At 37.9% G+C, this 15,721-nt stretch overlaps 1 protein-coding gene across 6 annotated transcripts in view; it reads right to left on the bottom strand.

Annotated features, from left to right (window-relative positions):
* The window catches only part of LOC104123621 (nebulin related anchoring protein), a 60,538-nt gene that overhangs the window by 24,579 nt on the left and 20,238 nt on the right, over positions 1–15,721 (bottom strand). For all 6 annotated transcript variants that reach the window (XM_009635894.2, XM_035891490.1, XM_035891492.1 and 3 more), the window contains 11 exons: positions 15,334–15,450; positions 13,618–13,722; positions 12,567–12,674; positions 11,760–11,864; positions 7,804–7,902; positions 7,188–7,292; positions 5,518–5,625; positions 4,576–4,677; positions 3,873–4,070; positions 3,545–3,649; positions 1,117–1,215 (listed from right to left, as the gene is read on the bottom strand). In XM_009635894.2, coding sequence (XP_009634189.1) covers positions 1,117–1,215; positions 3,545–3,649; positions 3,873–4,070; positions 4,576–4,677; positions 5,518–5,625; positions 7,188–7,292; positions 7,804–7,902; positions 11,760–11,864; positions 12,567–12,674; positions 13,618–13,722; positions 15,334–15,450 — 1,251 coding nt within the window. The remainder of the gene's footprint in view (positions 1–1,116; positions 1,216–3,544; positions 3,650–3,872; positions 4,071–4,575; positions 4,678–5,517; positions 5,626–7,187; positions 7,293–7,803; positions 7,903–11,759; positions 11,865–12,566; positions 12,675–13,617; positions 13,723–15,333; positions 15,451–15,721) is intronic.

Raw genomic sequence — 15,721 nt, 5'->3', positions numbered from 1 at the left:
GGAAATAAGTAATGAGAGTCAGGAGACCAGCATTCTCCTCTGATTCAATCTGGTGACATCTTTGAGCCACCCAACACTCATCCAAGCAAGTACCAGTTTTTTCTTGATGCAGAGGAGCAAAAAAAGGGAAACATGGTAGCTGCCTGAAAAAGACCAAGCAAGAAGCAATAATGCTTCCTTCATTCACGTAACAACAGAGAAGCTGACAGTATCTTCCGTTCAAGGCATGACATATTAAATGTAATAAAAAAAAAAGCTTGGCAAGTCACTACTGTTCCAAAATGAGTTGGTTAGCAATTCTAACAACAGGTTTCCCTTCTTTTGGAAACTTATAAGTGAGTTGCTGTCAGCTAAGTCCTGCCAAGGAGTTCTGAAATACCATCTGCCAGGGTTGCCAGCCCCAAGGAAGAATAGGGAGCATTCTGAAGGCACCTAGTTTGGGAAAATATGCCTATTTTATCATTTTGCTAAAAGTACCTTAACAGCAACATCTGAAGAACATGTGGTCTAACAAGGCTAATATAGCTTCAAGTAGTCTGCCAGGGCCCTCACTGGAGAGAAACACAGAAGCTGGGATGGATGTGTATTAGTCTCTGTGCTAATGTCTACCTTGCTTTGAAGAACTGCCAGAGGATTGGCTGGGAGTACTGTGGTTTCCCTCCAGCTTGCTTCCTCACTTTTACCACCTCAAGGACAGCCAATTTTCGTGCAGATGACATTAATCTCTTAGGAATACTCAGGTATCCTCTTATCAATGCATTTCAGCCATACTTGAATCCAGCCTGCACCACCCACAGGTATGTTGCCAGAACTGTCTTGCAGAGATATCCCCCACCTCTGGCCTTTGACATCATTTATCAGAAGCCTCACTTGCCTATTTCCTTTCCCACTGGGGTCTGCTTTTTTGTTGTTGTTCTAGTTCAGAGAATTCAATGAGAGAATTCATCAAACAAACAAACCCCCTTAGAAATAAATCTCAAGAAATTTCATATATGGAAACATTTCATGACTGGGTCCTCTTCCACCACCACCACCCCCTCCCACTGTACATATCTCAGGAACGACCACAATATGAGTAAACTACTTGCAAAGAGACAAATTCAGTCAAGGACTCACATCACTCTGCAGTTCCTGGCTTTTCTTGGCATGTTTGATCTGAGAACTGTCAGCCACACTGGTGAACTTCAGAGCATCAGCCTTCTGTCTGTACTTTTTCTAGATCAAATTAAAGCAGGTTACACAAAAGTTGCTACAATATTTACCTTCTCCAAAAATGTAGTGCATTCAAAAAGTACACAACTGACTGAGCCAGAAGTCCCCTGTAAATTCCCAAGACAATTTTAGCACAAGTGTCAGAAAAATAAGCTTCCAAATACTACCCAGTGCCAGTACTTTCTGCTAGGAGTACCCCAGTGGCGAGGAGGGTAGTGCAAGAGCATGCCAAATGCATTGCTGCTGACACAGCAAGCAGAGATACTCTTTGGTGCCAAATGTACTAGCTACATACCTCACAAGATCTAGGTTGCACACCAACCAATGAGTGTCCTTCACAAACTGGGTATGACTTAAGTCAGGGCCCAGGAAAGTTCATAGCTACACAGTAAATATTACTATCTCATTTTCTTACATGAGGCTTCCTAAGTATATGCACATGTTGTTCAAATCACTGAACGTGTGTTACTGAGATATTTTTCAATTATTAAGATATTTCTAAATTATCAATTAAATTAGAATAGGAATTCTGGTGTCCTGAAGGCAACTTTAATTCAAAATCTTCCCTATCAGCCCAACTTCTCCCAGATTTTTTTCAAAGCAGAGCTCAGCATAGACACTGCAGTCAAGGCTTCCTGGGAGCAACAGCTATGAGCGCCCTCTGCAAGGCTCAAGTCTTGGATGTGGGAAGAAACATCGTGCTCCATTCATCCTCTGGTACCAGCACTTATATAAAATCTATCTGAACAGACACATTTGCATAGAGAATAACATTTCTAGTTTGGTAAATAAGGCTTCCCTTACTTTTATTCTTACTCTTTACTTCACACCTGAAACACACCAAAGCGTATGGGAAACTTCCATTGACTTCATCAGGCTTTGGATCAGGCCTGTTTTAAATCAATATCACTGCCTGAGCCTTTTGCATCACTCATTGGAGAGCAAGCCAAGCATCTCTTTCTGTCTTTGAGACAGTACAAGGAAAAAAATGCAGCAACCTATTTCAAGACCACAGTATGATAGAGGAGACCAGGCAAACACTTCTTATATGCTTTAGTTGAATTCTTATTCTAACAGTTCAACCAGGAAGTGGGACATTCCACCTAGAAAAGGTGTAAATGCATTTTCTCATTATCTGGTATTTCAGGAGAGAAATCCTTCTGTTTGAACTGATGGGTGAGCAGATCGGTTTACACTGTGTCTCTGCTAGGGGAACACAAAACAGAAGTTACAAAAGCATGCAGCACTTCAAAGAGGTGCTCATCGCTTTATTTTAGGAACCTGGAAGGGAGGAAGGCAGATTAAAACTAGCATGTTTTGTCATATTGCACGGAACACAATATAGTGACATTCTGCAAAGAAATGACAAAATGCCAGGCTCTGTATGGCAATAGAGATCTCTAAAATAATATCCACCAGTCTCCAGTTTAAGTGACTGTCAGCCATCTCTTGGCCTTACCCAGCACTGGAATGAAAAGGCAGATCATTATGGATTAAATATTTGTGGAAGTGATTATTACTACAGCACACCACAGCAGCAGATGTCAGTCTATCCCTAGCAAGACACCAGATCTGAGAGTAGCTGCTCTTCTTTTGTTTCTAAGATGTATTCTTTCCCCTTGCAGGAGCAGTGAGAGGATGTCAGAGACCCAAGGTATCAGAGAGTGTGATCTCCAGTAACTAACTGGCTTCTGTTCCTTCCTCCAGCACTAAGTGGGATTTTATCCTTCTTGTCAAACTTCCCCTCATTTATTCTTCTATCTGTCCTCTAGTTTTCCTAGCACTAGTGAGACAACTCAACCATAGCTAAGCAGCTGAGGAAGTGTACTTCCATAAGGTTAATGGCAGTGTGAAACCATGAATTAATCAGTGAAAGCAATGAAAAGCAGCACAAGCTGAAGCTGCCAGTAAAGTCACAGCCCTTATTTGCCGAAGAGCAAGGAAATTTCCAAACATGGCTAGCAAATACCTAATTTTTCAACACTGTTCCTTAAAACTCTATGTACTTCAGGTTGCACGTACCACAGGAAATTCTAATTCCTTTCAATGCTGCTCTGCAAAATGGGCAGGTGAATGAAAAGAGGTGGAAGCACAATTATGAGGACTTCTGCCTCACAAACTTGACACAATGATCATATAATGGGAAAACATATTTTTAACCTGTAACCCAGGATCTCCTAAACTGTAGAATAACTAAACGGTGTCCATCAGTTCTTCCATTTCTCAGATTTTCTGTATTAGGAATTCCTTACATCTTCTGCATAATGTAGTGGAATAAGTGTGCATAAATCTTTGAATAAACAACAGACGGAAGCCTCAGCACTTTGCTTACCTCACTGACCAAATCTCCTGCCTTTTTGGCTTGTTGTATATTAAGACTTCCTTCTGTGATACACCCAGCTCCTTTCATCCACATCAGATCTGCCCTATATCGAAGCTGTAGAGGAAAATGACATGTATTGGCATGGGGAACACAGGTACAATGTTTGCATGTGGACATGTGCACCCCTTCCAGTTTCGAAGACATTGCAAAGACATTTTAAAGAGTCGTAGTGCAAATCAAACAGCGTCCATATTAAACGAGAATTAATGTCAAACTGAAAAAGTCTATAAACACTCATACTGCTTGGAACAGTCAAACTGAGTATACATCATCTTACATCACTCTGGAGACCATAAGCCTTCTTTGCCCATTTGGTCTTCATATCTTCTGGGACCACTGTGTATTCATGGAGTCTCTTTCTATAATCTAAGTCACTAGCAAGTGCCTGGGCCTTCTTAGCATGTCTCAGGTTTATCATATCCATAGGCAGATGGAAATGAGTCTTACTCTCCTCAAAATCTTTTTTGTAGGCAATCTAGAAATAGAAAGAATAAAAATAAGTTGTCTGTATCAGTGTATTGCAAAGCCAAAGCAATCTTAAATCTCCATTCTTGCTTGGGTCCTTGTGCAGATTAGGCAAAAAACACGTAGAAATCAGGTCCTATGAGAGAACCAGAAAACAGATGGCAGGATGCATTTTGCAGACTCTAGAGACATCTTCTCTATTACAGTAATTCTTACTTTTAAACATACCTTTATCTGCTTGAGAGTTTTACATAGAAGTGTTTATATTGGGGGTTTAATAGGATGTTATTTTCCTGCCCCAAAATAAGGACACTATCAACCCAAAATTCTCTAGGAGAACAAAAATACTGTGTAATCATTGCAGATTCACAGACAGAGGAAGGAAATCAATTTTTGTTAAACACTTCCAAGAATTTCTTATAGTGAAAGCAGTAACAGTGGTAGACCACATATTTTTGCTGAAAGATTTCTAATTATGAAAAACATCTTTTGAGTAGGAGAAATAAATAATTTACCTCACTACTCATCTTGGCCACCTGCAGAGAGTGCAAAAGTCTCGAATCTTTGGTTCCAATTGCTTTTCCTTTTGTTTTTTCATATTCTTCTTTATATTTAATCTGTGAAAAAAATAGTTTAAGTCAAAGAACATTTCCAGCTACCCAAGAGATAAGCAATATGTTTTTCACTGGTGATTTGGACGGTCAAAATTTACAAGGGCTTAGTCTGATTCTCACTTTGTCACTTCAGGTTTCCCAGATTTTCTCAGAAATGCCCAAAGGTGTAAGGTCGGTCTCATTTATATTGCTTTTAACCTCATTCTTTAAGGCTCACTCCTCTGAGGTGGATATACTTATAAACTTAAAGGTTTTGCTTAGCTGAATTATCTGATTCTTAAAGCAAAAGATAAAACATCAGCCATGTAAAAACCAAGTAAGGAATTCAAGATCTGATTTTCTTAATGAGGTGGGATTTTGGAATCACCGCTATTGCTGAACACTTCCTAGCTGCAGGAACAGTTTCTTCCTTTTCTGCCCCTCCACAGGTTAAGAATAATGAGATAAGTTGTTTAAAAAGAGTTTGTTTGGAAATTTTTTTATATATGTGTGTTTGTTAAAAAAGCAGACTAAAGAAACATGTGTTCCCTTTGTAGTGGATGATAACAGTATTTTTGAGGCTATAAACAATTCCAAACACTGAATTTTACTATGGGAGGACTGAGCCATTGCTATTTTGCAAATTTTGCTTCCTTCTGTACACTTGTATTTAAAAAATAATTTTCAGAGAGTGAAATTTCATAGCAGAGTCTGAGAAAGTTTCCAACTCTTCATCAGCCATTGAGAAAGACAGACAGCCAAATGCAGGACTTTAAAATCCAGATGAAGTGAGCTAAGCTTTATTCCCCTGTGCTATAGCAACTTACATAAAGAATAATTCCTAGGTAATTAAATATAACATACATCACTGGCAAGATCTCTTGAAGCTTTGGCAGCAAGTAAAGGCAGAGAATCAAGTTTCATTTCAAAGCCCCGGCCCTTACTCTTCTCCCAGCCTTCTTTGTACTTAATCTGAGAAAGGAAAGACAGCAACATGTCACTAACACATAAACACACAAGATCTTCAAACAAGCATGAAAATGACTAAGAGCAAAACAGAAGTATAAATATGCTCAGTCCACAAACCGGAACCTTCTTAACTCACAGTTCATTATCATTATGAGCTAATTAATTGGCCAGGATTGAGTCAAGATTTTTATTCTTGGAGTTTACAGGCACTTTAAATCCCAGAATATGCACCAACAGCTCTCAATTTTAAAGAGGTATGGGGGAGGGAAGGTTTTTCAAAAGTGCCTGTGATTATGTCTACATACGCAAACAGCGTAGATCAATAGGAACTGATCTATAGGGCAGAACAGCTGGTGCTCAGAATCAGACATCACACTATTCATTTCAGGATTTTTCTTCCCCCCCACCAAACTAGAGCTAGTCAGGTCCCACGTGCCAAATGCCCATTTGTAGCTGCAGTTCTTTATGTGAGCTGCTGGAGAGCATCTTTCAGTTTGGCTTTATTCAAAAGGAATCCAGCTCATGTGCTCTGAGAACACCCCACAATGTGAAGCAAAGCTCAGTGAAGCAACACTTATGATCAGTCAATTTGCTTCAAAAGCACACTCATGAGCCACACTATATCACAAACGTAGATGAAATGCATGAGAATGACATGCTTAACTTCTGAAACTTAATGGAAGTTAAAGTACTAGTTGTTTAAGCTCTTTTTCAAGGTTGCACTTGAAATTCCATTAGAGCAGGATCAAGTATGCCTTCATGCATACTATGCATGCACCTGATGAAATATCCAGGAAGCTTGATTTCTGAATTTGGCTTTTCATATGGTTATATTTTACTAATACCTAACAATGAGCATGCATCCCAACACATTATAGCCACAAGGAGTGTTGCACCACAACACTTCACCAATGCAACTCAAATAAAACTTAGGGGAAGAACACAGGGTATGAATGTGCCAGGAAAAACTTGCAGTAATGCCAACTCAAAACCATGAAGAATTATAAAACTGGCTCAAAAGTAACAGTCACACCAGTAATAAGTCTGGAGTTTCTAGTTTTGCATTTATTTGTCCTGCTGGGTGTTTTTCCCTCCAAAACTTTCTACAACAATGGAGGCCTGGAAAATGCTTTTAAAATTAAATAGAAGTTAAACATTTCCTGCAAGCACTTGATTTTAAGACCCAGGTCTCTAAGTAAATCACTACATATTGTCATGAATTATGAATGGCCACAACAGTGGGCTTGATCCAAGTTCACTGAAGTCACTGTGTTTCTTTCCAGTGGGCTCTGAGTTATTATCTCAGAATCAGTTAATTTTGTAAAGTGAACGCTGATTTACTAAACAAATTCAAATCATCTGACAAGGTCTTGAAAAAAAAGTCTAGCAGTTTTACTGTACTTGAGATTGTATCCCTATCTATTCTGGTTACCATACCTCATGCTGTTTAGTAAAGACAGATGATAAATGCTAAATGCTTCCAGAAAAAATATACTCATCTTTACATTCATTTCTGTCTAGTAATGGCATCATGAATACCAATATTTCCACATTGCTTGGCTTACCTCACTGTATAACTCAGCATTGGCTTTTGCTTTGACTAACTGAGGTACGTCCTGAGGTAGAGTGTAATTTGTTTTTGTCTTCTCATACTGGGCTCGGTAGTTCAACTGCCATGTAATGAAAAAGTCAACAACAAACTCAGTTATTTTTAATTCACTAAAAATATGACCATTACATGGATTGACTGCTGTTGAATTTCAGGCTATCGGTGCCATATGTTATAGATACACTCACAGCTATGGCCAACACGAATATGAGAGCAATAAGACAATTGTAACTTCTATCTAGGTGCTAGGAAGTAGAATAATTACTCTATAAATAGAATAGTTACTGATTTTCTATAAGCAGAAAATATATTATTAAAAAACACACATTAATAAATACAGAGAAGATAAATCCCTAACAAAGCACACTAATACAAATCTTAAAAATGGAGGAAAATATTACATCCGCTGGTACGCTTGCCACATTTTTGGAAGTTACTTCATTCAATTTGCATTTTTGTTTTGGTTGTAAATCTGCTGATGAACTATCAAGAATAAAACCACTTAAGTGCTACAAATGCTATGAAATAAAATTAGCTCATAAACAATGGTGGCTAATGATGACGGAACTTACATCACTGAGCTGCTGCGCGTTTATTTTGGCTTGAACCATTTGTGGAGTGCTGGCAACAGAGCTGTACTTCAGTTTGTCTATGCTTTGTCTGTAGTTTACCTAATTTAAGATAAAATTAAAAAGAAGATTTAATAAAGGCAGAAATGGTCACACTGGAAAATGAGAGATTGAGCAGACAAAGTTTTGTTAGTTAATACTCTGGATAAATCATTACTTAAACCATAATAAATAGAGGTGAGGAGAAATGTCAGGATCTCTTGGATGAGATCTGAGTTAATGCTCTGAAAATTTCCTAGTCTGAGGTCACAGTTTTTATTCCACTTTGAAAATGAACTTTATTTGTAACCCCTCCCCCTCAAAACCACATATTCTTAAAAAGATGCAGCTGGTCCACCAAAGCATTCCTATAAAACCGATACTCTTAACCATCTCTTAGACTATTTTTATCTTTCTCAGACTACCTTTATAAAGGAACATTGTAACTGTCTGTTAAGAGGTCTGCCCAGTGCAATGCTGCGCAGAACAAATTCACTCTCTTACACTTTGTTTTACTGGGTTTTAATGTAATAATTAATCACAGAATTTCATAGAATTTACCTGTGTGGTAAGAGTTTTCTGTGGATGATGAGAGAAGAAAAATATGGTACAAAAAAAGTCATTTTAATGTCAGCCATTGATAAGAATGGAACCCACTAAATTCCTAACACACTAACATGGTAGCAGCAAAAATAGACTATAAAATAAATACATTAAATCCACGAATTATGCAAAATAAAAAAATCACGGAGAAGCTTTCTTTCAAACCTGTTGCTGCCAAAGGACTCAGTGCTACACTGCAGGACACAATTATTATTCTCTGTAGGCCTTAATTAACATTCACTGTAGTTAATCACCACTTTGCAAACATTGCTTAAAACTAGTTTCTTAAGAACACTGTTTTCCAGTAAAGTGGGATATATTTCTAGAGACTTTGAGTTACTGAAACTATTTTAATGTGAACCTTCTTATCTCTGGTATCCTCATGTAAACTTGTTCTTTCTGCCACAATGACAAAAACTAGGCAAAATTATCTCAAGGTCCAAAGTGATCAAGGTACTTATAACAGTTCATTTGCTTCTTTACAGAGACAATTTTAATTCCACAGAAATGGATCTTTTATTTTTAACTGAAACTGTGTATTTTTTGCTACCTGTGATTACTTAGCGCGTGAGAGAGTTTTATGCTTAAAGAGTTCAGAGTAAGCATTTCGGCTATCAGTGAGCAGATGAGTCCTGGGACTGTTTCAAACTACTAGATGACAATCATGACTAGTCTCTGTGGCCAACTGATTTCCATGCTCCAAACCCAGATGCTAACTATGGATTGTAGAGCCAAAGGCACTGCTGATGTTTTTAGAGTGGGTAGAACTAATTTGTACATTTTGGACATGAATTCATGCTTATTTTGAACTCTTTAAGAATACAACTGTCTCACACACTAAACAGTCAAACACTGAACATTACTTTTTTAAGCTTTTTCAAAGACAAAGCTGAAATTCTGCTGAAGAGGCAATAGTGCATCTTACAGTTGAAGTTTATGAAGTACTTCCTCAAAAACATCAGGTTTCTCAATTTTACATCTTCATGCTACCAGATAAATTTCATATGTTAATGGCCTCTCTAAGGCATCTTGCCTCCGGTTTCTTGCAATTTCAATGGGAAGACAGGTTATACATATCTTAGGAAGACAAAAATGCTCTACTGCTCTCAGAGAGGTGCTGCTCTCTTCCTGTTGTTTTTACAAGTAATGCCTGGTGACTTTGCTCCTAAGGCAGACATTAAGTTCCCAACAGTAGATGAGATCAATCAAGCCTTTAATGCTCATGAGAGGTGAAAGTACAGTATCCTCTACAGTCTGACATCCTCCATCTATCTGCAGAGCACACATAACCACAGCAGTACACAAATTCCTTCACATTATTCCATCAGTAACTCTACCCCAAGCACAGAGGGCACCTCTCTCACACAGACCACAGGCATAAGGAAGGTTATGTGACCAATTAGTTCCCCTTCAAAGGTGAACACCTATCTTCAGGGAATTCACAAAGCATGAGAAGCCTGTTTAAATCTCCTTGTCCTTTCAGTGCTTGATGTTGCTGTTGAACCTGCCCGGGATGGTGAGATGTTTTGCAACATAGACTAAGGACAGGGCAGAACTCACTCATTTCACATGACTGTACAATCTGTGCTGAACTGAAACCAATGACAGGAGGTGGCAGCACTTTCTATTCCTCTGAGCCCTCTTGACTCCCTGCACTTTTTTGCTTTAACTTTGTTATCAGTAGCTGTTTGCTCCCACGATTAAATCATCATTTGACATAAGCAATCTATCACAATGTCTCCTAGAGAGAGATGATGAGCCATGCAAGTCATAGAAAAAAACCCATAAAATTATTTACATCTTTCAAAGGGACCAACTTCCTTGTTGTCTGATATGAAGGAGTGACAGTAGCTGGGTAATTGTAGTCAACACCGTCATGTTTGTAATCAGATTTATAGGCTATCTGAAACACAGGGAGAACAAAAAAAAGAAATCATTCTCTTTTTTTAAGCTGTCATTTGTTTGAATAATTATCAGTCAAGAGGAAAGGAGAAACAATAATATTAATATTAAATGCAGGAAACAAAGCAAGTTCAATGTCATGAGTGACAAAGAAAATGAAATTATTTGCATAGTTTAGCCACTAATTGATTCTTTTTCAGCTCCTCAATTAATCCAATGCCAACAGTGGGAGCATTAACTTAAATTCCACCTATGACACATCTCTTTTATCTTTCTGCTTAGTTCTCAAGCTTCTTACAGATTTGTAAATAATGTACTTGAAGGAATGGTATGTAACGAAATAGCTTCTTGACTAACCCAGTAAATTAAATTGGAATCCAGAAATCTTCATTAAAGACTGTTTTTTAAGCAAAGGTCTGACCCTGAGGGTAGTGGCAAGCAACCTTCAGCATCCTACTGATGTCAAAGAAAACTGAAGGAGCTCAGTATGTTGCCAGATCACTGAATTTGCTTATTTTAACTTCTTCCATACAGTGAGCTATAAGTCAGTACAAAAGGGTTTCCAGAATTTCCCGTCTTCTCAGTGTATCTATCCTTCAGATCCCCAGTACAATATGACCTAAAGTTTTCTACCAACTTACTTCTGGAAAAACTTAAAGACAAGAAAGCAACAACCATACAAGTGTGATTAAAAAGGACTTACATTGCTTGCCAAGCTTCCAACTTTCATGGCATGTAGCATTCGCTTGTCCATGCCAATACCTACATAATGACCTTTCATCTGGTTCTCGTAGGTTTCTTTGTATTTAAGCTGTACAAAATAAGCAAAAATATTCTGAGAAAATATAACTAGTTTTTCTATGAGTTTCTGTATTTTACAGCAATGAGACAAATTATTACAGCTGTGGTTTACACCACTACAAAAACTCATGAGTCCACAACAACCTTGGTACTTCAAAAAATAAAAAGCACCTCTCTCACACAGACCACAGGCATAAGGAAGGTTATGTGACCAATTAGTTCCCCTTCAAAGGTGAACACCTATCTTCAGGGAATTCACAAAGCATGAGAAGCCTGTTTAAATCTCCTTGTCCTTTCAGTGCTTGATGTTGCTGTTGAACCTGCCCGGGATGGTGAGATGTTTTGCAACATAGACTAAGGACAGGGCAGAACTCACTCATTTCACATGACTGTACAATCTGTGCTGAACTGAAACCAATGACAGGAGGTGGCAGCACTTTCTATTCCTCTGAGCCCTCTTGACTCCCTGCACTTTTTTGCTTTAACTTTGTTATCAGTAGCTGTTTGCTCCCACGATTAAATCATCATTTGACATAAGCAATCTATCACAATCTCTCCTACAGAGAGATGATGAGCCATGCAAGTCATAGAAAAAAACCCATAAAATTATTTACATCTTTCAAAGGGACCAACTTCCTTGTTGTCTGATATGAAGGAGTGACAGTAGCTGGGTAATTGTAGTCAACACCGTCATGTTTGTAATCAGATTTATAGGCTATCTGAAACACAGGGAGAACAAAAAAAAGAAATCATTCTCTTTTTTTAAGCTGTCATTTGTTTGAATAATTATCAGTCAAGAGGAAAGGAGAAACAATAATATTAATATTAAATGCAGGAAACAAAGCAAGTTCAATGTCATGAGTGACAAAGAAAATGAAATTATTTGCATAGTTTAGCCACTAATTGATTCTTTTTCAGCTCCTCAATTAATCCAATGCCAACAGTGGGAGCATTAACTTAAATTCCACCTATGACACATCTCTTTTATCTTTCTGCTTAGTTCTCAAGCTTCTTACAGATTTGTAAATAATGTACTTGAAGGAATGGTATGTAACGAAATAGCTTCTTGACTAACCCAGTAAATTAAATTGGAATCCAGAAATCTTCATTAAAGACTGTTTTTTAAGCAAAGGTCTGACCCTGAGGGTAGTGGCAAGCAACCTTCAGCATCCTACTGATGTCAAAGAAAACTGAAGGAGCTCAGTATGTTGCCAGATCACTGAATTTGCTTATTTTAACTTCTTCCATACAGTGAGCTATAAGTCAGTACAAAAGGGTTTCCAGAATTTCCCGTCTTCTCAGTGTATCTATCCTTCAGATCCCCAGTACAATATGACCTAAAGTTTTCTACCAACTTACTTCTGGAAAAACTTAAAGACAAGAAAGCAACAACCATACAAGTGTGATTAAAAAGGACTTACATTGCTTGCCAAGCTTCCAACTTTCATGGCATGTAGCATTCGCTTGTCCATGCCAATACCTACATAATGACCTTTCATCTGGTTCTCGTAGGTTTCTTTGTATTTAAGCTGTACAAAATAAGCAAAAATATTCTGAGAAAATATAACTAGTTTTTCTATGAGTTTCTGTATTTTACAGCAGTGAGACAAATTATTACAGCTGTGGTTTACTAGTGTTGCACCACTACAAAAACTCATGAGTCCACAACAACCTTGGTACTTCAAAAAATAAAAACTAAAACCCTTTGTGGGCTTTCTATCTTACAAGACGTCATTTACTTATTCTTCAGATCACCTGGTTGCCACATAAAGGAGACACTTTCACATTCTATTGCTGCATAGTATTGAATCAGAAACAAATCCTAGAATGAAGTTGCAGGGAAGCACTATCTGTACATTAACAAATGAACAGACAATCATCTACCAAAACTGGACTGTTTTGGTGCATCTTTCATCAAGCCCAGAGTAGGGAATTCAACAACAAGGTAAACTAACCATGCTACCATCTCATCTGTATGGCAAAAGATTTTCTCCTCCTGGATTTTAGAGGATGGTAGCAAGCAGTATAAAGCAAAATTATACTTCAGTATCGTGAGATACAAGCAGTATAATTATTGATATTGATTATTTTCACACAGTAAACATGTTTCTCTCTGACATTAACTCTGGTAAATTATCTTTTGCCTACCTTTGCAGTCAGGAAATGAACATAGACAATGAAATAAGTAATAATTATGATAGATAACAGTAACAACTGACAGCTACTTGTCTAGATTACCAGTCTATTGTAAGTAACCTCTCTTCCATATAGCATAATAGTTCTTTTCATAATTCTATATAAAAAGAGCCCCAGTTATCCATCAGGACAGACTATGATAGGTGCTGTACAGACAGGGATTAAAATCAGTTATAATCAAATTCCCAGAGCATGCTTATCTGAAACACACACACATAGATGACTTCCAGCAGCTACCAGGTTAAGCAAGTCACACATGAGGTACTGAAAACTTACATCACTGGTGAATTTGGAGATCTTGCTCACGTTCTTGAATTGCGGAGTATCACAGTAGTTCATGCTGTAGCCTCTGTTGTTTCCAAGATCCTTCTTATACTCCACCTTAGTGACAAAAATGCACAGGGGAAAGATACGGTAAAACCTCAACCTGCTCTGTCAAGTTCCTCCACACACTTTTTATTAGCCAGACCCACTGTTCAGCGATTTTGATACATGGCTTTCACCAGATGGCATACGATGAAAATTAATATGAAGATGATTTTCATACACGCAGTTCTTGTTTTATAGGCAAAAGAAGTGCAAACAATTTCATCCATTTGGACCTCAGGGAAGTGTGTGAGACAGTGCCATGAAGAAAATTATTAACAAAGCCAGGATCTATGAAGGAATTTTAAGTTAAGTGTGGAGCAAAGGAAAGCAGAAAAAGCAATGGGTGTTTTTCAACAGGAAAGATTGAACAGGGGGAAGTTTACCAGCAGAATTCTTCACAGTAAGTTTAGGTACAGAACTGGTTCAATATTTTCATTAAGTACCTTTGCTCTAAAGTAGAAATGTTAGGGGTGATATTAAAAGGGATAATAGAAATCAGACTAAATTCAGCAATGTAGAGGTTAATATACATAAGGAATAGTCATAAAAATTTCAGCTATAAGAACTCATCACCTGGAAAAGCTAAGAAAGAGAAAACTGTTCATATGTAGCCTGACCACAGAAAGATGGCAAGATGCCAGAGTAACACAGCCATGAAAAAGGCAAATGCAGTCCAAGGCAGGAGCAAGAGGAGACTTTTGGGTAGGCACTGGGAAGTGCACGTGCTATGTACCAGGTTCCAGCAAGACCTCATCAAGAACTTATGTACTCTTACAGTCATTCCTGTTTAAGGAACATGCGCTCAGCCTGTAACAGCTGCAGAGAAATACTGTGAGAGATGAGAAGAATATGGCTTGCTTAGTCTAGGGAAACAAAGGCAGAGAGAAGATAACTGTTTGTAAACATCTCAGAAAGGTAATCATGCAGAGAGAAGAACTTTTTAAACTAAAGGGCAATGATGGCACAAAATACAATAGTAATAAAGTGGACAGGAATGAATGTAGGCTAGGAATTACAAGAAGAGGATTATATGATACTGTGCCGAAAGAGCAGGAGCCAGGAATCATTGGCCCAGGAGGCCCCTTCCAGTCCTACTTCCAGGGGTTTTTCATTATTGAAGGTTTTATACTTTGACATCTCAAGAGTATAAGTTTTTAAACTGCCATGGGGAAGCTCTAGAAACTCACATTTATTAATAGCTTTATAGCTGATATGACACTATAAATAAATTAATAATTCAGAATCTACTGAGAACTCCCTAGCAATCTTCCCTTGCCAAGCAGAAGAAGAATGCGTTATCAGTAACTCACAGGCTTTCACATGATGGAAGGAAAAAGCAACTTGCATTAACAGAATGGTACAAATGTTGGCTCTTTAGGTGTTATTTTTTAATTATCAGTAGAACCTTCTTTGAAACACTCTAAGGTACACAGTCAAGATAACAGCACCTGAAGATCTGTTCTTGCACCTTTCCCTCCAGTTACTGTGCTACACACAGATCATTTTTGTGTCATACAGGCCAATAAGAACAACAGGTTTTATATTTGTAGTCCTTACCCATCAGACACAAATGTTTGTATGTGCTGCTCTCAAACTTGTTAACAGATTGATTCAACCCCTTACCTCACTGACAAGCTTGTTAACACTTTGGGCTTGTTTAAGGACTAAGTTGTCTTCAGCTGTTAGGGAGTGAAAGTGAGCCGCACCTTTCATCTTGGAAAGATCCTTCTTGTATTTTATCTGAAAAGAAGTAGGAAAAATTATAAAATAGATGTCTACCTTTTCACCATTGCTATTGAGACTGGCTTCATGAGTTGGGATAAGATTTTTCTTGGTTTGCTTTGATAAGCAAACAGAACTTGCTATGTTGAAACGCTGCAAGTTGTTACTTCCTGAAATAAGCCACACATAAAATCACAGCCCTAACAATCCCTGCCAAGCCACTTCACTAGACAGAATTTTTTAAAATCCATAATCCATTTTTTACATAGATTGAACAGCACTGATTGAT

Source organism: Egretta garzetta, unplaced genomic scaffold (genome assembly GCF_000687185.1).
Source record: "Egretta garzetta isolate BGI_Z169 unplaced genomic scaffold, ASM68718v1 scaffold273, whole genome shotgun sequence".
In the NCBI taxonomy this organism is placed as follows: domain Eukaryota; kingdom Metazoa; phylum Chordata; class Aves; order Pelecaniformes; family Ardeidae; genus Egretta; species Egretta garzetta.
This window is presented reverse-complemented; position numbering and strand designations above follow the sequence as displayed.